The 23,887-nt window shown below is 48.5% G+C and overlaps 2 protein-coding genes across 2 annotated transcripts; both read left to right on the plus strand.

The window, feature by feature from the left end:
• Positions 1-18,233: 18,233 nt before the first annotated feature.
• On the plus strand, positions 18,234-19,004 carry LOC119389203 (uncharacterized). Its single transcript, XM_037656407.1, has one exon. The coding sequence runs from the start codon at positions 18,234-18,236 to the stop codon at positions 19,002-19,004; it is 771 nt and encodes a 256-aa protein (XP_037512335.1).
• An 878-nt stretch (positions 19,005-19,882) lies between these two features.
• LOC119389204 (uncharacterized protein K02A2.6-like) lies at positions 19,883-20,608 on the plus strand. The gene has a single exon (XM_037656408.1). The coding sequence runs from the start codon at positions 19,883-19,885 to the stop codon at positions 20,606-20,608; it is 726 nt and encodes a 241-aa protein (XP_037512336.1).
• The last annotated feature ends 3,279 nt before the right edge of the window (positions 20,609-23,887 follow it).

Consider the following 23,887-nt stretch of genomic DNA (forward strand, 5'->3'; position numbering starts at 1 on the left):
CTGATGGTGCTTTTGTTGGGCGGGCTCTTGCTGGCCATACATGGGAAACACTGGCGTAGCCAGAAGGTGGTGAAACCCAGAGCTGGGCAAAGATACTTTGAAATTGTATCGCGATACGATACAAGATACTCAGGCAAGAGGTGTTTGAGATACAAGATACTACAGCACTTATTGTACCTGATTCGATACTTTCCAACTGTATCTTAAGATGCTTCTATAAATTCGCAAATTACGTATTGTAGACCTACTTTGAGCAGCAAACTCCTATGCACAAAAATGTTCGCTTGAAAATTTCTTAACTGCGAGCAACCTTGTCTCGCTTAAATGAAATGGCTGTTAGTATATCTAAAGCTTTGTATTTCTTGATCAAACGACGAAACACAGGACTGGCGCTTTACTTGCAACTAGACATGTGCGCCGGACCCAAAATCACCGGCGGCGGCGCGGGCATCATCGGACCGGCGGCGGCGAGGGAGGGGGGGGCGAAGCAGTGAATGTGATAAGTGCAAGCCGTAATGTAAAATGAACGAGGGCTAGCTGCTAACTCTTTTTTCTCCGTTCTCACTTAACTCTACAAAACGCTGGTGTATGGCAATACGGCCGCTCCGGGAGAGAAGCAATAGCGCGCGTGCCAGTGCCCTCGACGGCGCCCTTATAGTAAAAGTTCACAGATGCTGCTCGAGTTACGCAGTCCCTCTCCCCAGATATCCCTTCCTGCTCCTTCGCCCAGCAAATGACGGGCGGGGCGTTTCCTTCTGCTTAGGAGCAGTCGACGGCAGGCCTCGCACGCGGGTTGATGTTATTCCGTGTGACGGAGATGGCCAGCTTGTTTCATCTCTGCTTTAGCCATGTTCCTTGCCAACGCTCTCGAGCTTTTTTTACTCGCGGGTAGAACATACTATGCGCGGAGCGATGTTATCGATTTAGAGTTTATACGGAACATGACGGCGACGGTGAAAACCTGTCCTGAGTGTTCATACAATTGCTAACACAATAAAAAATGTACAAAAAACCGTCGAAGCGGGCTCGCCTTTTTCCTGGAAAGCTGCATCGTCTCCGCTGTAAAGAGTGCGTTGGTTAGAAGAATCATATATTCCGGCGCCTTTTCCATTGGTTTCGTTCTCGCCTTCAATACCCTTCTTACAGGGGACATCTCCTCGCCACTTATTTCTTCATAAAGCACGCGTACAATGTCAGCACTAAGCGCATATCCAGCTTTCAGGGACACTTTATGATCAGCGCTCCAAGCGGCCACTGCTGGAAGCTCCCCGTTTTCAATGGGACAGGGTCATTTTTCGGCGACAAAAAATCGTAGAGGCGCAACTTCCAAAAGTTCCCAAGAAGGCACGTTCTAAAAGTTGTACTGTACCTCACAAATGCAGCACTTTTGCCATCGGGGCGTTACATTTTGTTCCCACGACGAGTAAAGTTTAAACAATGGGATCCTATGGAAGCCACCGAAATTTCGCCTTGTTTTTCAAGACAAACGGGTCGTCTGAACAAAATAGACGGAAACCTGCAAAGTTCCCAGAGATTTAAGTAGTATGCGTGAAGACACAGCTTTCATTTGAGCCTGCGATCATGGTTTGGCGTGAATAAAAAAAATCACAGCATATCCACGGGTGAATGATGAAGAGCTTGGGCGAAGCTCCTGAAGCAATCATGGTTACACCGTGAAATCTTCAGTGGTTTCGCCCAGCAGTAATCAAAGCGATAGCCCAGTACATCATCAAAGACGTGACCAACACTATATATATATATATATATATATATATATATATATATATATATATATATATATATATATATATATATATATATATATATATGCTATCTAGTGGCGATTCACACAAGCGCACTATTGCACACACTTCTGTTGGACAAACGCCATCTAGGAAATGAGACGAGAAATGGTGATGACGACACAGATTGTGTACAGCGCCATCTAGAATATCATCACTCAACTGCAGTTTGTATGTACTATGAGACAGCGCCATCTATTATACTGTTCGGGAGATACTGCCGGTTACGCCGAACGCGTGACAAGGTTAGACTAAGAGGAGCTTCGCCCCTAAAACACGTTTCATTTGAGGTTTTCTACAACGCGGTCATGTCTTTGGCTTGCATCTTTCATCGTAGTATCTTGATAAGACCAATTTTATCATCGCTGCCTCGGCTGGCGTTGTGGCGGAATCGGTAAAGCAGTACCATCATGTGTCGCGCGTGGACGACGCGTCGAAGGTTCGAATCCGGGAAATAATTTTTTGTAGCGTTAGCTACACTTGCCTAGCCGGAGCCGATTTCGCGTGGATCCTCATGAGCCGTGCTGCGCATGCGCGAGGATCAGTGATGTCATACAGCTGGCTCGCCGGAGCCGGCATCTCACGCGCTCTCCGCCACCGCCGCGCGCGACTCGCCGCTGCTGGTCTGCGCGTTCGGGAGGAGTGGCGTCGTAGCCGCGGCAGACACACTGGCGCCGGCGCGCACGCAGCCATTCGCCTTCGCTGTGCAGTCGCCGGCTGACACTGCGCTGGAGCCGCTTGATAGCGCCTCTGACTGGCGTTTGCAGGTTGGTAACGCCATGGAGAAGGAGAGCGCAAATGCTGCTCAACGGCGCAGAAGAGCCGGGAAGCTTACCTCATCGGATCCCGAAGTAGCTGCCTGGCAATTAGCGGTTCAGCGTACGAAGAATGAACAGAAGAAGGCTGATAATCCTAGACAATCTGGAAAGCTAATAATCAGCTGAACCTTTGCTAACGCTGGGTATATCGTGGCATAGCCGAGCTAAGCCACTACAATTTTTTTTTTCTTTTTTTTCTTTCTTTTTTTTTTATACAGTATTGCTCCTGTTTGCGTGGGGGTACAGTGGGTTACGGTGCTAGGCTGGTGACCCGAAGGACACGGGTTTTATCCCGGTCACGGCTCTAGCATTTTCGAAGGAGGTCAAAATGCCAGAAGCCCTTGTATTATCCGGAGCCTTCCACCACGGCGTGCCTCATAATGAAGCCGTTGTTTTGTACTGAATCAGAGGCTGGGTCCGAGCTAGTTGGTATAGCGATATAATGAAAACAGTAAGCACACGGTAAGACTGGAACAAGAAGACCGAACAAGAAGAACAAGCGCTCTGTGTGTGTCGTCATCTTGTTCCAGTCTTACCGTGCGCTTACCGTTTTCATTATGCCGTTGCTTTGGCACGATTTGATTGTTGGTACATTCGACTGGTCGTTTTCGAGCGCTCTGGAGACGCGCGTCACGTTCAGCTGGTCGAAATCGAACGCTCTGACTACGTTCGGCTGGTTCTTTCAGAGCACCACGCTGCATCTCTGAGAGCTCTCACTGTACTCGGAGTCCGACCGAGATCTGATCACGTGACTCTCGCGTCTCGTGTGTTTGCTACAGAAGAGACGGTGACGCGTATCCTATTCCGGCCTCCCATTGCTCTGGCGAGTGGCTGCAGGTACCGCTCGGACTCAGTCATATATGAGCACAAATTAGGATAGCTTTAATGGCCAAGTTAGGCGTCTTTTTATCCTCACGATGCAGTAGCCACTGTGCGGAACGTTTAAAGAAGTCCGTTATGTTACGTCCGAGCGTGGTTGCCGAAAGCGATAGGAAGAAATCTGTCGTAGGTATTCCGTACATTCATTGCGTATCTGATAGGCTAACGAAAGTAGGAAGCAGATACGGCGTTAACGTTGTTTTAGGGGCGAAGCTCCTTATAGCGGCACCCGTTCGTCCCTCGTAGCGTAGTATGTAACCAGTCTTACGCTTTGACCTGCAAGGTGGTGCCGGTGGGAGATTTTTCCTGCGCGTTGTTGAACAATAAAAAATTCGCAGCGTTAGCTAAAAGCCGACTTCTTCTGTCTCTAATTCCCATTAGCAGCCATTCTTTACCTCCAAGGTAGTGCCTGGTGAGATTTCTCCTGTGCGTGATTAAACAATAAAAATTTTGTTCAAAACGCCGTTGATTGATGAAATAAACCAACAAAAGACGCCAGATGTTTTGTAAAAGCAAAACGAAAGAACGCCAGATGTTTCTAAAGCAAAACGAAAAGACGCCAGCTGCTTAACGAAAGACGCCAGATGTTTTCTAAGCAATGGTTTTCTAAACAATGAAAATTCACAGCGTACATGTAAAATTAAAGTGCGCTGCAAGTCGTCATAACTCATCGAACCTTTAGTATAAACGCGCCCGATCTCACGTCGGTGATGATGTACTGGGCAGAATTCACGGAAGATTCACGGTTTACCGATGAACCTCCGCAGCTTCGCCCACTCATCATCATTCACTCCGTGGATATGCTGTGATTTTACGGCAGCCAATAAACTAAGTAAGATATAATCGCCGCTATGCAGAGAAAGAATGAGCGAGTGAAAGACAAGGAATTACCGATATTAGAGGCGAAGCTCCTTGGGGCCGAGTCTTGTCGTTGTCCGCGTCCGACACGGTCCACGATACCGAAACCGACAAAAAAACAGAAGCATTTGTGAACCGCAACCGAAAAAAAAAAGAAACATCTGTGAAAGAAAAATACTTGATCGGGCGCTGGAGTGAAAAAGAAAAAACATCTGTGAAAAAAAAAAAATCGGCAGATCCCACGTACCATGGGAGTCGAAGTTATGCGAAGCGCGGGATGGTGACTGGCGTAATTTTTCATACTGAGCGAAACGTTAAGGAATGACGCTAGAGAAATATGAAGTGGTAACGCACACTCATATGCTGATGAGTCGCATATGCATTATATAACCAGTTGTTTACAGTTGCGCAGCGATGCCAACAGCAACATGGGTGTTACCATCACCACACGCGATAAGCTGATATGTAGTGCTTATATTCTTCAACACTGGATAGCGCGAATCCGAACAGCACAAAGACGAAACGCAAATGCACAGGACAGGCGTTACTCGCAACAAAGCTCCGTTTCAGAAATATTATTCTAGATATACACACAGCCAAGTGGCACACGCAGAAGCACTGCGCGTACGCTCCAATCACATGCAGTTGCAGTTCGGTTACCGTTATGTTTATATTTATCTGTTATGACGCGAACGCACGCACGTTTCACCAACCCGTGTGTATGTGTAGAAGGGGTTCTTGACAGTTCTTCAACAAGGTCATCATCACCGTGATCAGTGAGCACCAACAGCTCGACCGGATCCGTTCGTGATCGCAGCTACGAGAGGTCTAAGTGTAGTGAAGTACGAGGTATAGTAGAGCTGGTGGAAATCCTGGATGCCTCTTACGATGAAATGGTCTATGACGCCTCCTGTCCTGCACGTGGCAGCGAGGTCTTTTGATGCCCTGTCCATATTCAAGCCGTGTTTCGCGCAGTATACAGACCACTCGCTGTTCCGTCTTGATAGATCAATGTTTAAGTCATCGATAATGATGAGCGGCCTGGTTTTCTCGGCAGATTTATTGTAGGAAGCATTGACCCCGGTTTTTGCGCAATCGACGTGGTCCACGTTGCGGACCACGTGAACGAGTGCATGGTAGTTGAGCGTCTTCCAGGGGTGTTCTGTTTCCAGCTTCCTCACTTTCCTTGAGTCCGCCCCGGTGGTGTAGCGGTTACGGTGCTCGGCTGCTGACCCGAAGGTCGCGGGTTCGATCCCGGCCGCGGCGGTCGCATGCAAAATGCTAGATGCCCGTGTACTGTGCGATCTCGGTGCACGTTAAAGAATACCAGACAGTCAAAATTAAAGCCCCTGCAATTATTATTATTATCACTTCCCTTGCGTGTCAATGTGTGTGTTCGCGTTTACTGTGTTGGTTGAAAATTTGTATCACCTGTGGCACATACCCGCATAACATAAACTCTGGTATGCGGGTATGTGCCACAGGTGACTGAGAGAAAGGGTTTCATGACGTACGCGACAGGTATTTTGCGTTACTGATGTCATGACCAGCGAATCGCGTTCACCATACACTGATCCCCTGCTATGCCAATTTTGGTACATTAGAAGTTACAGAGACGACCAGGAGAGCGCCCAGACGTAGGCGGCTAGATAGATAGATAGATAGATAGATTGATAGATAGATACGTAGATAGAAACGCCCAAAGTGCCTGAGGTTCGCTAAGAAATGCTTCGCATTTAATACCCGATAAGGTGCTGCAGTGAAAATGCGTTTCTACACATACTCTTTCTGCCATGGACCGTGAACGCGCGCTCGCCCGCGAAAGGCAACGTGGACGCATACAGCGAGCTACCACAGGGGGATGTGCATAGACCTTGACTTTGCCAACTTCAGGCTAGATCCGATTGCAGAACCATTGCCTCTGCATTTCACGGACCACAAAGCAGTAATGAAGGGAAAATGGAATCCACGACTCAACACGACATAAGATTTATGACCAATAAACATTTTATGTAACTGTACACACGCGTTGTCACTCATTTACACGCGCGAGTGGGCGATGTTACAGGAGATTCAGGGTTACCGAGCGGTCCCCAGTGCTTCGCCCACTCATCATCAGTCACTTCGCGGATATGCGTGGATTTGTTTTTTTGTTCAGTAGATCTGGTCACCTATAGTAACTTATCTATCAAGTTAAACCGCACTCCATCATGTCGTCTTAGTATTAATAAATTAGATTCTTTCTTGAACAATTCTAGCTTATCAGCAATTCACTTTAATGCGCGTAGCCTAAAAAGAAATCATGATGAAATCAACGCACTTCTACATTCTTTCAAAAATTCCTTTTCCCTCGTCTGCGTGTCGGAAACATGGCTTTCACCTGAAGATAAAAACTTGTTCGGCTTACACGGATATTGGTCAGAATATTGCAATCGCAAATCGAGTAGACACGGTGGCGCAGCCATCTTTATTTTGCCTACTTTACATTATAAGCGCAGATCTGATCTTCATATTGCTGTCGATAAGTGCGAATCCGTTTGGATAGAACTAGATAAGCCGTCATCAGCTGACAATACTAATAAACTTATTGTTGGCACTATCTATCGTTCACCTTCATCGTCGGGAGTTCATCGTCACCTTCATCGTCGGGAGAATAGTTTTGTTCAAGTTTCAACGTTGTCCTTGAAACTTTATCTCTTGAACGTAAGAATGTAGTTATTTTGGGTGATATGAACATTGATTTACTCCATGATGCTACCAATCGCACTGAGTCCGCAAACTGATTTCAAGGTTTCGGGAATGAATCATTAATCACTCTTCCTACTAGATGTATACCTGGGCGCAGTAGCACACTCATTGATCATGTTCTTTCTAACTTCCTTTCACCTGAAAACTGCGGTGTCCTTAAGGCGAACATTACTGATCATTATCCTGTTTTCTTTTCATATGGAAGTTTCATGCATAATCGTGATTTAAGATTTACAAAACAATTCTAAACAAAGAGGAGTTTGTGAACCACATAAGCAATGTCAACTGGTCTTCCATTGAAATGTGCACGGACGCTAACATAGCTTTTGATTATCTTTCTTCTCGCATTTGTAAGTGTCTTCATGATAGTATTTCAGTGGTCAGATGCAAAAGAATCTATTCAGCTCCTCATAACCCGTGGATAACAAACAGTCTTCTGACAAGCATGCGCAAAAGAGAAAACCTTTATAATAAAGTCAAACGCTGTCCTTATAACATTAAATTAAAATCTCGTTACGTTTTGTATTGTAATACTCTTAACAGACTGTTAAAAATTGCAAAAAGAAATTATTACGAAGACAAAATAACGTGTGCTGGCAACAACTCTAAAGAACAATGGAAAATTATTAATTCCTTTTTAAACAAGAACACGTCTGAATTAACTATTACTGAAATTAAAACTGCAGACCGCGTCTTAGATCAGCCAATCGACATTGCGAATGAATTCAATTCATTTTTTTGCAATCAAGGTTCTACTCCACCTCTAACCCTGAATCACTCTCGAGTCCGCTCTTCACAATCATTTTACCTTTTCCCAACAGATCCGAGCGAGATAATTGGCATTATTAGAAAACTCAGAGTCATTACTGCCGGGCTTGACGGAATTCACTCGTCCAATGTTAAATTAATTGCTAACCATATTGCCGTCCCACTATCCCGCGTTATCAATCTAATTTTCAAGACCGGGTCATTCCCATTATAATTAAAAAAGGCCAAAATCATTCCAGTGTTCAAGAAAGGTGACAGAACATGCATTTCAAATTATCGCCCAATAGCCATTTTATCAGCTTTTAGTAAAATAATAGAGAAGTGTATCGAGAAACGCATCACTAATTACTTATCTAAATTCTCTATTTTAACATCTCATCAGTTCGGTTTCCGACCAGCCTTTTCTACGAATCTTGCTTTGCTAACTTTTACTGATAAGATTAAAAGAGCCATTGATTCTGGTGAATTTGCTGGAGCATTATTCATTGACTTAACCAAAGCTTTTGACTCCCTTAATCACAGCATCCTGGAAACCAAACTTAAGTCTATCGGTATTCTTGGACCTGCATTAACACTAATTAAAAGCTACCTATGTGATCGACAACAGGCTGTTCATGTTCACTCTACATTATCAAACTTTTTGACTACCAATCAAGGCGTTCCTCAAGGATCCATTCTTAGCCTTCTTTTATTTTTAATTTACATGAATGACCTTCCTCAAACAGTTACTAACTCTGAACCTTTTCTTTACGCTGATGACACTACCATACTAGCCTCTGACAAATCCATTCACTCTTTGATGCAAAAATTACAGGAAGACCTAAATAGCATTCTAACCTGGTGCCATTGTAACTCCCTCAGTATTAATCCTACAAAAACTAAGTTCATGATATTCCACTGAAATAACGAAATTCTTCCATCCCAAGTCACCATCAAACTAAATGACATGCTTATTGCTCCTGACAATGAATGCTCTTTCTTGGGAGTAATTCTTGACAACAACCTAAAATATTCTAACCATGTCACCCACTTAAGAAAAAAACTAGCTTTCGGTATTAGAGTTTTAATCAAAGCACGTGACTTTTTCAACACTTCGACTTTAATAAAATTATATTACGCTTTCATTCGCAGTCATATTAATTATTGTATCACTACATGGGGTAACACATATTTAATCCATTTATCTCCCATTCAACACATTCAGAACCAACCCATTCAACACATTCAGAACCAAGCCATTAGAATAATAACTCACAGCTCATATCGCAGTAGTGCATCATCATTACTTCACAACTTTGACATACTTCCTATTTCTAGTTTATTTAAATACCATCTCACCATTACCCTATTCAAGTCATTTATCCATCTTGTACCATCATGTGTTTTTTGTCCTGATGTTCTTAGTAACTGTAACCCAACTAGATTTTCTTCAAATGGAAATTTTTTACTACTGTCTATCCGTACTAATTATGGTCGTCACACTGCTTATTTCCTTGCTTTATCCATATGGAACTCATTACCATCCCACATTAAACAATGTTCTACGATCGGCTTATTTAAAAAACAATTGTATTTTATTTGCTTAACTACTAGATGTGTATTTTTTCCTTCAATAATAATGTTTCTCGTACCATTTTTGTTTATGTATAACTGATTTATTATTGTTGTATCAAACCTCACATTTTCCTTGTTACATTGCCGTTTCTGCAAATTAGGCAATTTTTATTTTTCAATCTTGGACAGGGGGTCCCCCTGCAGCCTAGTGCTTTCGGACCTCCTTCTGTATATTTATCCTGTACGATTTTCTGTTTCTGTACCAATATCTGAAATAAACTTGAAACTTATCTGAAACTTGTCTGAAACACGCGGACAAATTCACTGACTGCCGTACAGGTGTGGTGTATAGACCATTTCACGGATGGGCTCGGTGCCGGCATATTGGGCTGTTAGCCTTGCCCTGTGGTATCTTTATCAAATAAACGAACTGTGCTGCGGCTGACGTACACACATGATAATGGTTGGGTTGGTGCGTTCGACGTTTCTTGCCGCACCGTTCGACGTTTCTTGCTGATGACCATATTTCCGACGACCTACGAATGTGATCGCCACTATATCGGTGTACGGCGCGTATTGCTAGTACTTCGACTTCTCATTACCTGGTTACAAATTCGCCCAAGAAAGAATTTTCATATATACCACCTTGTGTTTTGCGTACTTCACCATCACGACTAGGTGACAATACTTCGGCAGTTCTTTGTAATGAGGATCATAAGATTGAACATATCTGTCGGGTGGAACATTTCTTCTTTAGTGTGGATTATCAATTCTTTAGATGGGCTCCGACTGCATGAACTTGTTGTACCAGAGATGCTTTCAGGTGCCTCCAACTAACAAATAATTAAGGATGGTTTGATTACTTTGCCAAAGCATGTTAGCGCGTATGCTGCGGTCAGCGCGTGACCAAATTTTCTACCTGCAGTAATGGGCATAACGCAAGCGAACAGATAGGAAAGGACAAGAAGTGTGCATGCTACTCGCCCCTATCGATAGCCAGGTCCCACCGACATGTTTCTCACGAAGCAGCTCTCATCATTGAACGTCGCCGCACGTTTTCATAGAAGACACGTGATAATAATAACAGTAAAATGCACCTTAAAAGGTATTTGGCGTATTATAATCTACATTATTATGAGATGATATGTATTGGTGGACATTTATAAAGGACTCAGTGAAGCGACAAATGCTAAACCTATTTTACGGGGTCTTTAACGCGGTGCAAACATGGGCGACAAGCTATCCCCACAACTGTAAACCTCAGCGGCGAAGGAACGCAAAGGCGCCGACGAACCATGCATTCAGACGGAACAAAGCTCTCGCAAAACAAAACATGCATTGGCCTTCGGCGACGAATCTGCCCAGAAACTCGGTTTAGCGAGAGCAGATGTAAATAGCGAAAAAAGTTCGGGTAGGAAAAGGGAAGACAAATCCAGGAAATGAACTCCGGTTAATTGTCCGCCACGTTGGTATAGTGGTTACGGTGCTCCGTTGCTGACCCGACAATTACGGTTTTGATTATGGCCGCGGCGGTCGCATTTTGCTGGAGGTGAAATCATAGAGACCCGTGCAGGCACGTAGCCAGGAATATTTTAGGGAGGAGGGAGGGCCCACCACGGCCGGTCTGGAGGCGCGCGCTCGCTCCTTCCTTTACGGCCTGCGCACGGGGGGCTGTTGCTACCTATGGCCGCAATTTCGTGGGGGCGCTCCGAGCCAACTGCTCCTGGAGTTACTGTATATGCTACCTTTAGGTAGCAGAGTTGCGCATAGGTCCGGCTAGCAACCACAGTTATGCGGTGAAGTAGCACTTCGTTTTTGCAGGCGACATGCCTACCGTGACGCCGATTAACCTGTATGGCTTGTCGAAGGCCGGCGATAAACATTGGCTGTCGATTGCTAGTGTTAATTCAGTTCGCTGCAGCGGCGGTGTCGAGAAATAAAAAAATTAGCCCAAGCGGCAGCTTCTCCGCAATGCATGGTTGCTAGCGGCGTTGGAAGACAGATGCGCAACTCTGCTACCTAAAGGTAGCATATACAGTAACTCTAACTGCTCCCTAACTCACTCCCGGCCGTTGCGGAGGCTAGCGCGCGCTGGGAGTGCTCGGCTGCCGAGTTATCGTGGCGCTTTCTGAAGTTACTCTATATGGTATTCATGGTACCAATGCAATAGAAACATCGTAGCAAGTATATATGATGACTCTGGTAAATTCCGCTTTACAGAAGTGGTGGCGCAGGCCGCTCATAAACCCGCTTCTGTTGCTCGGCAAAGCATCGACGCGGTTATAACACAGCCTTGTGTTCTTTTTAGGTTTCTGTAACTTCGAGAATAAGTGAGAGGATGAACATTGCATTTGGTTGAGGAAACGGTTTAATAATGGTTTAGGAAATGTTTATTTCAAATGTATGTGCCGGCCGTCGCTGTACTTGAAAATAACAAAATTGCACATTTTTTGTTGGAGGCATCTTAATTCGGGCTTTAATATTGAAACAAATACTGCAAAAAAGTGAAAGTCACTGCATAATGGGGACGGCCACGCTGCAGACGAAGAGGAAACATAAAAAAAACTTTCAGAGAATCCTTTCAATGGGAAACAGAATGTTTTCCTTGGTACTACAACGATATGCGCACGGAGAACTGAAAAAAAATCACTGCTGGTAAAACACTGTAGTGACGATCACAGTTTAAGGAGTCAAGTTTGTCACAGCCTGATATGCTTCCGCGAGGGCTTGTGAATAAAACCAGAAGGCCTGTCATTCTGATATGTTAACTTTTTTGTGTAGTTAACAAGAAGAATCCGGAGAAACTTCTCAGAAATAACATGAGCCAGCACTCTCGCGTGACTCTTGTCCACACCTTCCGGACAGTCCAGAAGTGTAGAATCTTCAAGGTATGGCTCAACAGTCAATTGCAGAGTCTCGAGGATTTTTGTTTGAGGAAGATATTTGACTGCTTTCTCGAAGAACGTCACAATTGTGTCCAGCATTGATAGTAACTCCGGCTTTGAGTAGTGTAGATCATAGGCTTCTTGCTGACAGAGAAGATGATACAAAGGACTGCTCGTTTTGTTTGTCGTCACTAGCATGGCGCATGTTTCGCAACCGACATCAGTGATGAGTTTGGCAATGTAACCACCTACATACACCAAGCCTGAATAGGCAACAGAGTTCGGTGGTTTGCGAGGAGGTTCTCGCAGAGCTTCAAGTTCCTCAATAACATCTTCCGGAATAGACACCGCCGCTTCTTCAATGTTTTCGTCGCGAATGCCCATGTCTTTTGAAGGTAGCGCCTTTTCCTTGACAATGTGGGTCAAAGCAGCTGTGACGGCTCTTGCGTCTGGCGCGTCATTGCCCTCGCACATTGATTTTCCAAACAATGCCTCTGTAGGATCACTGTTAAATTTCTTCGTGAGCACATAGTTTACTCCTTTTCTCAGAAGAAATCGGACTGTCTCCACTGTGGACTTCGTGGTGAAAAGCAGGACAGTGTACGTCTCGTCTGTAAAGTTTCCAACGCCAGCGGCGACAGAAGAATCCTGGATGCGCTTAATGTAGCCTGAAAATTCATTTTCCAGCCACAGCAATTTAAGCACACGGGCGTCAGGCATTTTCGCCTCCATCGAATATAAGGTGGTCGGGTCTTAAAAAATATTGTTGTTGCTAGTAGCGCTGCGTGTGCGTCTTCTATTGCCGAGTGCCGAGAAAGGCAGACTGTCCCCACACGCACCTGTACTTCCTTCACCGCTTGGTACAACCGAAAGAAGTAATTAGCACGAGAAATTGGCCGGGCACAGCTGGTTTACAACACGAAGCGCATGCGGCGAAACGCGCTTTGGGCGGTTGGCTCGCGACGCCCTCACGCGGAGCGCGCCGTCGTGACTGTATAGAAAAAGTTCCATTGTACTCCCGGCGGCTGCTCAGGCCGTAAGGGAAGGAGCGAGCGCGCGCCTCTAGACCGGCCGTGGGCCCACTTGCTGAAAGCCTTGAAAAACACCCATTTGCTCTCACAACCATTAGAATTCCAGGAGGGGGGGGGCAACCCCCCTCCTTTCCCACTGCCTACTTTTCTGGGCCCCTTGTGTTGAGCTGTGGGACGGCACGTTAACGAACACCAGGCGGTCGAAATTTGCGTCGCCCTCCTCTACGGCGTGCATGTAATCGTATCGTGGTTTTAGCACGCAAAACCCCAGGTAATAGTATTTTAGTTTATTAAAGAACTCACAAAATTTAGGTAGTGTTTTTTTGTTTCCTTGCGCACTTCGTTGGACGGAGCCGGTGAGCAGCAGATCCGTACACTCCAAAAAAACAGTGTCGGTGCGACTCCTGTCGGGGATTCCTGACTTTCCACGCATGTGACTCTCTTTAAAGTGGCACGGTGACTCTCTTGTGGGTCACGCGACTCTCCAAAGAGTGTATGATGATCTCCAGAGAGAGTTGACGTGGCCCTTTAAAAGAGGGCTATATACGTGGCAAGCCAAAACGGTCAAAAGAGACATCTTATTAGAGTGTAGCGGTAGTACACGCGCGTGATCATTTGTGATATGAGCCGATTTGTGCGTGCCGCGAGCCAACACCTTATAAATTCATTACTTTCCACTTGGAGTCATATATTACGCAACAGCGTGTTAGGTGACGGAAGCGAATCTCGGATGCGGCGTGAGCATTTCGATGGACGCAACATGCTAGAAGCCCGTGAGCTTAGATTTAATGCAAGATAAAGAACATCACGGTGTCGAACTATCGGCGGCCCTCCACTACAGCGTCACTCACAATCACATCGTGTTCTTGGGGCGTAAAACCAGAACAATTATTGTAAGAAGTATCACCACCTTCTCTGCAGCCAGAGAAACCTAACTGGAAGTAAACAGCTTAAAAACACGGGGAAGGCAAGTGACCAGACGCTGCAAACTAAGAAACTTAGGGGTTCCATATTGCGAAATGCTGTCATTAGACTGTTAAATGTACGCCAACCCCTCGATATCTGCCATCGGCCGAGCTTTTCGACCCAGCAACATGGTTGCGCCGCTTGCGCGGAGTCGCGCAAAACTGGGGCAGAGCAGAGCTCGTCGGCCCTCGGCTGGTCCTGGCTTGACTGGCACACATGAAATCGCAAGCCCGTACAAGAAGAGTTCACGTGATCACATTGTAATTCACGAGTATTGGTTACGTGTCACTCGGGTTCCATTGGGAATCGCTTGAAGATCACAGCACCAATTGACACGCCCACACATAAAGTGTTCACGTGATCACACTGTAATTCACGAGTATTGACTATGTATGCAGCGATGGCGATGCAGCGATGGCGTAGTGGTAGAGCATCAGCTTCGCATGCAAGAGGTCCGTGGTTCGAATCCCGGTGCCGGACAATTCCCAACCGGATTAAAAAAAAAAATCCGCGTGATGATGGAATTGTGTAAAAAGGCCTGGGGTGCAGCCTCACTGGCGACCACAGCCAGCAATGCACTCCCTCACCAGAGCAGGATTGGCCACCCTGGTGTAGTACTTGGCCACTACCTCCCACATGAATACACCAATTAACCCTCGGCCCTCAGTCCCCAGCGGCTGCGAAGCAACTGACCAAGGCGGCGGTCAGACCTGCGACGCAGCAGAGGGTGCTAAGAATCTCTGGGTACGGACAGGCCGCCATTGGAATCTGAATTTGGCTACGTATAACGCTAGAACTTTATCTAGTGAGGCGAGTCTAGCTGTACTATTCGAGGAATTGGAGGGTGTTAAATGGGATGTAATAGGGCTCAGTGAGGTTAGGAGGCCACAGGAGGCTTATACAGTGCTGAAGAACGGACACGTCCTATGCTATCGTGGCTTAGCTGACAGAAGAGAACTAGGAGTGGGGTTCCTTATTCATAAAGATATAGCTGGCAATATAGAGGAATACTATAGCATTAATGAGAGGGTGATATGTATCGTAATTAAGTTTAATAAGAGGTACAAGATGAAGGTGGTACAGGCCTACGCGCCTACGTCCAGCCATGATGATCAAATGGTTGAACGCTTCTACGAAGACGTAGAATCAGCAATGAGTAAGGTAAAGACACAGTATACTGTACTGATGGGCGACTTTAATGCAAAGGTAGGCAAGAAGCAGGCTGGAGATCATGCAGTTGGGGAATATGGCATCGGCTCTAGAAACGCCAGAGGGGAGTTACTAGTAGAGTTTGCAGAACGCAATAATTTACGCATCTTGAATACCTTCTACAGAAAACGGGCTACTCGTAAGTGGACGTGGAGGAGTCCTAATGGCGAAACTAAAAATGAAATAGACTTCATAATGTGCGGCCACCCGGGCATTGTACAGGATGTGGAAGTAGTTAACAAGATCCGATGCAGTGACCATAGAATGGTAAGATCTAGACTTCAACTTGACGTGAGGAAGGAACGGCAGAAACTGATACGCAGGAAGCCGATTAATGAACTAGCTCTGAGAGGGAAAGTTGAGGAATTCAGAGTTTCGCTTCAGAATAGGTACGCGGCTTTAACCGAGGAAACCGACCTTAGCGTTGACGCAATGAATGATAATCTGACTAGTATCATCAAGGAGTGTGCAGTGGAAGTCGGGGGTACAGTTGTTAGACAGGACACTGGTAAGCTATCCCAAGAGACGAAAAACCTCATTAAGAAACGTCAAGCTATGAAAGCCTCAAATGCAACAGACAAAATAGAGCTGGCGGAGCTTTCGAAGTTAATCAATAGGCGTAAAGTAGCCGACATAAGAAAGTATAATATGGAGAAAATTGAGCATGCTCTAAAGAACGGAAGAAGCCTCAAAGCTATGAAGACAAAACTGTGCATAGGCAAAAATCAGATGTATGCATTAAGGGATAAGGAAGGCAAGGTCACAAACAATATGGATAGAATAGTTGAGGTAGCGGAAGAGTTCTACAGAGATCTGTACAGCAGCCGAGCCATTCAGGATGATAACGTAAGAAGGAGTAATAGCGCAGAGGAATCTGACATCCCACCAGTATTGACAGGAGAAGTAAAGAAAGCCCTAAAGGGAATGCAAAGAGGCAAAGCAGCTGGTGAGGATCAGGTAACATCAGACCTGTTGAAAGACGGTGGAGAGATTATGTTAGAGAAACTGGCCACCCTGTATACGAAGTGCCTCTCGACGGGGAGGATACCAGAATCTTGGAAGAATGCCAACATCATCTTGATCCATAAGAAAGGGGACGTGAAAGACCTGAAAAATTACAGGCCCATAAGCTTACTGTCGGTTGTCTACAAGCTATTTACAAAAGTAATTGCTAACAGAATTAATACGACATTGGAGTTCAATCAACCAAGGGACCAGGCAGGATTTCGTACAGGATTCTCAACAATAGACCATATTCATACTATCAATCAGGTGATAGAGAAATGCGCGGAATACAACCAACCCCTATACATAGCCTTCATAGATTACGAGAAGGCATTTGATTCGGTGGAGACATCAGCAGTCATGCAGGCACTGCGGAATCAAGGCATCGACGAAGCCTATATAAACATAATGGAAGAAATCTACAGCGGATCCACAGCCACTATAGTCCTCCATAAAGAAAGCGACAGAATCCCAATAAAGAAGGGCGTACGGCAGGGAGACACGATCTCTCCAATGTTATTCACCGCGTGTTTACAGGAGGTTTTCAGGGCCCTAGATTGGGAAGAGCTAGGGATAAGAGTCAATGGAGAGTATCTCAGTAACCTACGATTCGCTGATGACATTGCATTGATGAGTAACGCGGGAGACGAATTGCAGCTCATGATTACTGAACTGGATACGGAAAGTAGAAGAGTAGGTCTGAAAATTAATATGCATAAAACTAAAGTAATGTGGAACAATCTTGGTAGAGAACAGCGCTTTGCGATAGGTGGCGAGACACTGGAAGTTGTAAAGGAGTACGTCTACTTAGGACAGGTAGTAACCGCGGAGCCGAACCATGAGAGTGAAATAACTAGAAGAATAAGGATGGGTTGGGGCTCATTCGGCAAGCATTATCAAATCATGAATGGTAATCTACCACTATCCCTCAAGAGGAAGGTATATGACAGCTGCATCTTACCGGCACTTACCTACGGAGCAGAAACCTGGAGACTTACAAACAGGGTTCAACTTAAATTGAGGACGACGCAGCGAGCGATGGAAAGGAAAATGATAGGTGTAACCTTAAGAGACAGGAAGAGAGCAGAGTGGGTCAGGGAACAAACGGGGGTTAATGACATCATAGTTGAAATCAAGAAGAAGAAATGGATATGGGCCGGGCACGTAGCACGTCGGCAGGATAACCGGTGGTCATTAAGGGTAACTGACTGGATTCTAAGAGATGGCAAACGCGTGAGGGGGAGACAGAAAATTAGGTGGGTAGATGAGATTAAGAAGTTTGCAGGTATTACGTGGCAGCAGAAAGCACAGGACCGGGTTGATTGGCGGAACATGGGAGAGGCCTTTGCCCTGCAGTGGGCGTAGACAGGCTGATGATGATGATGATGATGACTACGTATCGGGCGGGGGGGATCGCTTGGCAATCACAGCAACAAGTACCAAATGACCTCAATGAGCTTAATTGGCCTCACTTGAATATTCCAGGATTGCTCACATATAGCTTGCATCTGTGGCGGCAGCCAAGTCAAGCCAAGCCGCCAGGCAGCGCCACCCTCCGCTGCTCTCCGGAAGCTCTAGAGAACCCGAATAAAAACCAGTTCATGTTTGGGATCCCCGCCGCGCGGTTGTGTCTGCTTCTCCCGCGCGTACACGCGTCCCAACAGTGGTGACCCGGACGAGGCTTACCGCCTTCTTCAAGCGATCGACGCCATGGAGACTCCCACTGACGCACCGGCCATCTCCGCCGTCGACATCAGGCTCCCGCCGTTTTGGACAGCGGACCCGCAGCTATGGTTCCTGCAGGTGGAGTCCCAATTCACCGCTCGTCGTATTACCGCTGAGCTAACAAAGTACCACCACGTGGTCGCTAGCATCCCACCGGCAATATCGAGCGAAATACGCGATCTGCTGGTCGCTCCACCTGCAGAGAACGCGTACACAACGCTCAAACAGCTGCTCATCAGCCGCCTCACGCCGTCGGAGCCTCAGCGACTGCAGCAGCTACTGCACGACACCGAGCTCGGGGACCGGACGCCCAGCCAATTGTTGCGCCACATGAGGCAGCTGTTGCATACGGCCGGCGCAACCACCACCGAGGCCGACAGCAGACTGCTTCGCGAGCTGTTCCTACAGCGACTTCCGGTCAACTTGCGCATGGTCCTCGCCTCGGCTGCCGACAAACGCCTGTCTCAACTCGCCGAGCTCGCGGACTCGGTGCTTGCGGTCGCTCCGCCGTCCGTCGCGGCGCTACAGCCAGACATCGCCGGCCGCGCGACTACGACCGCACTGCATGACATCCGGGAGCAGATATCCCGCCTCGCCAATACCGTCGCAGCGATGCAGGCCCGCAGCACTCCCGAGGAGCGCCATCGCCCAGCAGCGCAACAGAGAACCTGCTGGTATCACAGGATGCATGGCAACGCTGCTCGCAAATGCATTCCTCCTTGCGACTATGCGGGAAACGGGAGCGGCCGGCACTGAGGACGACCAGTGTCCCAGAGGCCCCCGAACGTCGTCCATCAGTGTTTTTCCTCACCGACCGCGACAGTGCCCTTCGATTCCTCGTGGACACCGGCGCTGAGGTGAGCGTGTTGCCGGTTGGGTCCACCGATTGCCGTGTCCCCAGTGGGTCCCCCCTTCAGGCGGTCAACAACACAACCATCGCCACCTACGGACATCGCTCGCTGCCACTCGATTTAGGCTTGAACAGAACGTTCCGGTGGATATTCATCGTGGCAGCAGTGAAGTTCGCCATCTTGGGTGCGGACTTTCTTCGGCATTTCGGCCTTCTCGTCGACGTGCGCAACCGCCGCCTTCACGATCCCGTGTCGCAGGCAACTGTGCAACAGGGGCGGCGCCAGGATTTTTTTACTGGGGGGGCACCCACGACAAGTGGGTTCCTTCAGGGGGGCAGGGAGGCTGGGAACATATGCATTGTATTTTGACTATGCTTGCTCTTGGGGGGGCAAAGGGGGGGGGCAGGCGGAAATATTCCCCCCCAAACCCCCCACTGGCGCCGCCCCTGCTGTGCAAGGCAATCCCTCGCAACACCCTCCGCTGAGCCCCACTCTGCTCGGGCCGTCCGGTGCAGAACGTTTCACTCGCATTCTGCAGGAGTTTCCCGAGTTGACGAGGCAGCCGCCAGCCAGCGCCGCGGCGAAGCACGAGGTACGCCACTACATCGCCACCAGCGGCCCACCCGTGCACGCGCGGCCTCGCCGTTTGCCTCCAGAGAAGTTGAAAGTCGCACGACAAGAATTTGAACACATGATGGAGCTAGGGATCATCAGACCCTCGTCGAGCGCCTGGGCATCTCCACTCCATATGGTGCCAAAGTCAACGCCGGGAGACTGGCGACCATGCGGGGACTACAGGGCGCTGAACCAGGTAACGACTCCGGACAGGTTTACCTGCTGACCTGTGTCGACAGGTTCACCCGCTGGGCGAAGGCCATCCCTATCGCGGACATCACTGCCGAGACGGTTGCGAGTGCTTTCCTGTACCACTGGGTAGCCCGTTTCGGGGTGCCCTCCACGATAACAACAGACCGCGGCCGACAGTTCGAATCAGCCCTTTTCACTGCCATCAGTCAGCTCATGGGCACCTCACGCATACGCACGACGGCGTACCATCCCATGAGCAATGGCACGGTGGAGCGCTTTCACCGCCAGCTGAAGGCTGCGCTCACGGCAACCGAGGAACACAACTGGGTGGAGGCCCTCCCACTCGTTCTTTTGGGTATAAGGTCCGCCTTGAAAGAGGACATTGGCTGCAGCGCCGCTGAGCTGGTCTACGGCACGACACTCAGGCTGCCGGGAGAGTTCTTTGCGCGCGGCTCAGAGGAGGCATCCATAGCTTGCAGCGACTATGCACTTCGCCTACGCAACGTCATGAGCAAACTGCGCGCGGTATCTCCACGGCCCCCAGGGTCGCGTGTGGTGCACGTCGACCCACAGCTCACATCGTGCCCATATGTGTTTGTCCGACACGACGCGGTTCGGCGACCTCTTCAGCCACCCTATGATGGGCCGTTTCAAGTCCTCCGCCATGGACAAACAATTCACAATCAAGAGAAGCGGCCGTGAGGAGGTGGTGTCGTTGGACCGAATCAAGCCAGCACATATGGACCGCGACGACGCCGTGTTGCCTCCACCAAGGTAATCACCGCCAGAACCCCCAGCTTCAATGCCAGCCCAAGTCAACGAGGTGCCCTCCCGGCTGACGCACAGCGGGCGGCTATCAAGAGCACCCACTCGCCTGGACCTTTAAGGGGGGAGTGCTGTGGCGGCAGCCAAGTCAAGCCAAGCTAAGTTTTATCTAGGGACCTTAACCGCACTCGCGCTCGCGCGCCGCCTACGTGACAATTTTGCGTGTTCACGTGGCCAGCTGTGGCTACCCGTCCTCCGGAAGTAGCTGCCTAGCTCGGTTCTCTTTGAAACCGAAACTGCGACTGGGCGCTCTAAAAACGTCTCTAAATAAATAACCGTCGCGCACTCGCGCAAACGAGGTTTGCAGCCGTGATAAGTAGATCATAAGCTATCTATTGCAACAACAAAAAACAAGGTGCAAAATTTTTGTGTCAATGCTCCTTTAAAAATCGTCGCCCCCGCTCCTGCGAACGCCGTTGCTCTTCGCTCTACAGGGCGTGGTCGTTTTTGTGCGCTTATCCCGAGGAAAGAATGGGGCGGCCGTGGGTTGGAGCGGGGGGTTGTATATCTTGTGCTTTCCCCGCGATGTCCGCACTGAAGTCACAGAGCGTACGAAGGTCACTTCGCTCGCTGCAGCGGCCGCGTTTGCGAATTGAGCGCGCTGTTCAAATAGAAATAAGTACCAACTCCGTGTACTTAGATTTAGGTGCACGTTAAAGAACCCCAGGAGGTCGAAATTTCCGGAGCCCTCCACTACGGCGTCTCTCATAATCATATCGTGATTTTGGGACGTTAAACCCCAGATATTATTATTAAATAAGTAACAACTGTGACAGTTCGCGCTCGTCCTGCGTGTACCTGTTCGTTCGTTTCGTGCGTCCTGTTTTATGTTTGAGCAGTGCGCTTCAATGTCGAGCTGTGGCGCATGATAGTTCGCGCTCGCCCTGTGTGCGTTCTTTTCGTGCTTCCTTTGGGCTCGAGCGACGCGCTGGCAATTTCGAGCTGCTTTCCGTTGTTCGCGTTACATTCCAATTTATTGCTATCGCATTCATTGCTTCGCCGTTGGGGCGAAACTGTGACTTTTTTGACGTAGTCGTGCGTAAGTAGTCATTACGCGGTGGATCCCTTACGCGTCATTTGTTGCGTCGTGTTATGAGCAGGTGCTGTGAGCATGATCCAGAAAATTTGGAACAATCATTTTAACAGCTAAAGATCTATACGGACGGAAGGAAACATTTCGTGGTAGTTTAATGTTATAATCGCCCACATTTTTTCAAAGAAAATTTGAGCTCACACAGCGTACGTAGGCGTGCTTACTTGGAGGGCAGGAGCATAGGTCGGCAATCTCACTCATGAGTCGACTCACTCAGACTCATTCAGACTCAGATCGAGCCGTGAGTCTGAGTCTGAGTGAGTACGGGTGAGTATTATTTCGGTAAGCTTGAGTCCGAGTGAGTCCGGTTGAGTAAAATCTTAGTGAGTCTGAGTACGAGTGAGTCCGGTTGAGGAAACTTTTGGTGAGTCTGAGTCCTAGTGAGCCCTAGGCGCAAAATATTATTCTTGAGTGAGTCTGAGTGAGCTCCACACTTTTTGCCGACCTATGGTTCTATCTACACAACTACAGCATTACTATCGGCCTTATGTCGGCTCACGTTTACACTCCCGTCGGCTTACACATACTTCAAAGCACTAGCGTTCATACGCCAGCTCAGTATTTATCAATAGAGGCCGGATTTTAAGGCATTGTAGCGAAGCGTTGGAAGCCTGTAATGGGTCGCCCTCTCGAGCGCTTACTAGTGGGTCGTCCTCTTCCGCTCTTCTCGGACAGCACGCTCCTCGCGCTCAGAGTCGGCCCCCGCCTTGACTGTCGCAGTCGTGTATCGTCACCGAGTGCCCGCTAATAAACGTCTTTATAATTTGGTGGAGGTGCTGGGCTTTCACAACAACTTCGGCCCTCATTCGATGCCCCTGGCTCTTCGATCCCGTACCCTGCCGTCTACGATGCCTCAAGACGCCTCCCAGCAAACGGCCCCGCCTATACCGACCTCATGCCCAGGTGTGCCTCGTATCCGCGACCCTCCGGTCTTCACTGGCGCAGATGGCACCGACGTGGAGGACTGGCTCGCGATTTACGAGCGCGTGAGTGTCCCCAATAAATGGGACGAGGCAGGAAAACTGACTAACCTGGTTTTCTACGTCGCGGGTGTGGCGGGCTTGTGGTACAACAACCACGCATCAGATTTTACAACGTGGTCCGACTTCAAGACCGCCATTATCAATGTGTTTGGCCGCCCTGCCGTTCGTAAGCTGCAGGCCGAACAGCGCTTACGTGAACGCGCTCAGCAGGCCGGTGAATCATTCACCAGTTACATTGAAGACGTCCTCGATTTCTGTAAGAAAGCCGACGCCACCATGTCCGAATCTGACAAGATCCGGCACATCATGAAAGGCATCGACGACGACGCCTTCACCATGCTGCTCGCCAAGAATCCCAGCACAGTGGCTGAGGTCATAACGCTCTGCCAAAGCTATGAGGAGCTGCGCCGGCACCGATCGATGACCCGTCGCTCTCCATCACGCGACGCCGAGCTCGCTGGCTTGTCGACCATATCCGACCACTCCGCGTTGCTCGCAGAGATGAAGACATTCGCGCGCGAGGAAATCGCGCGCCAATTTTCTATGCTGGACTTTGCTCGCCCGCAGTACGTTCAACAGCCGTCGACCACACTTCTGCCTCCGCTCCGTCGAGCAATTGAGCAAGAAATCGCAGAGGTCATGCCCGAGTACCACCAGCACCATACGGCTCCTGCACCCTTGAGTTACGCCCAAGTGGTTGCAAGAACGCCCCCAGCAATCCCTACGTCTGCCCCACACATTTACGCCGAAGCCTCCGCTCGACCTCATTCTTTCGAAGCGGATGTACCGGTAACCTGCGCCGACGTCACGCACAGGCCACGACTGCAGCCCACCGTCCAGTCCTATCAGTTGCCGCCCCGTCAATCCCGTCCTGCACCATGGGCGGGCCCTGCCCCAGCGAACCGATGGCGCACACCTGACAACCGCCCCATATGCTTCGCATGGGGTTACGCCGGCCACGTGGCGCGCTATTGCAATCGCGTGCAGCCGCCTAGAGTCGCGTCGCCTGCCACCAGCCCGGCCAACCGCCCATATTACGACCCACCTACGCCTCTGTCGCCGACGTCTCGCCCCGCTCCA

Source organism: Rhipicephalus sanguineus, chromosome 4 (assembly GCF_013339695.2).
Source record: "Rhipicephalus sanguineus isolate Rsan-2018 chromosome 4, BIME_Rsan_1.4, whole genome shotgun sequence".
Taxonomy (NCBI): Eukaryota; Metazoa; Arthropoda; class Arachnida; order Ixodida; family Ixodidae; genus Rhipicephalus; species Rhipicephalus sanguineus.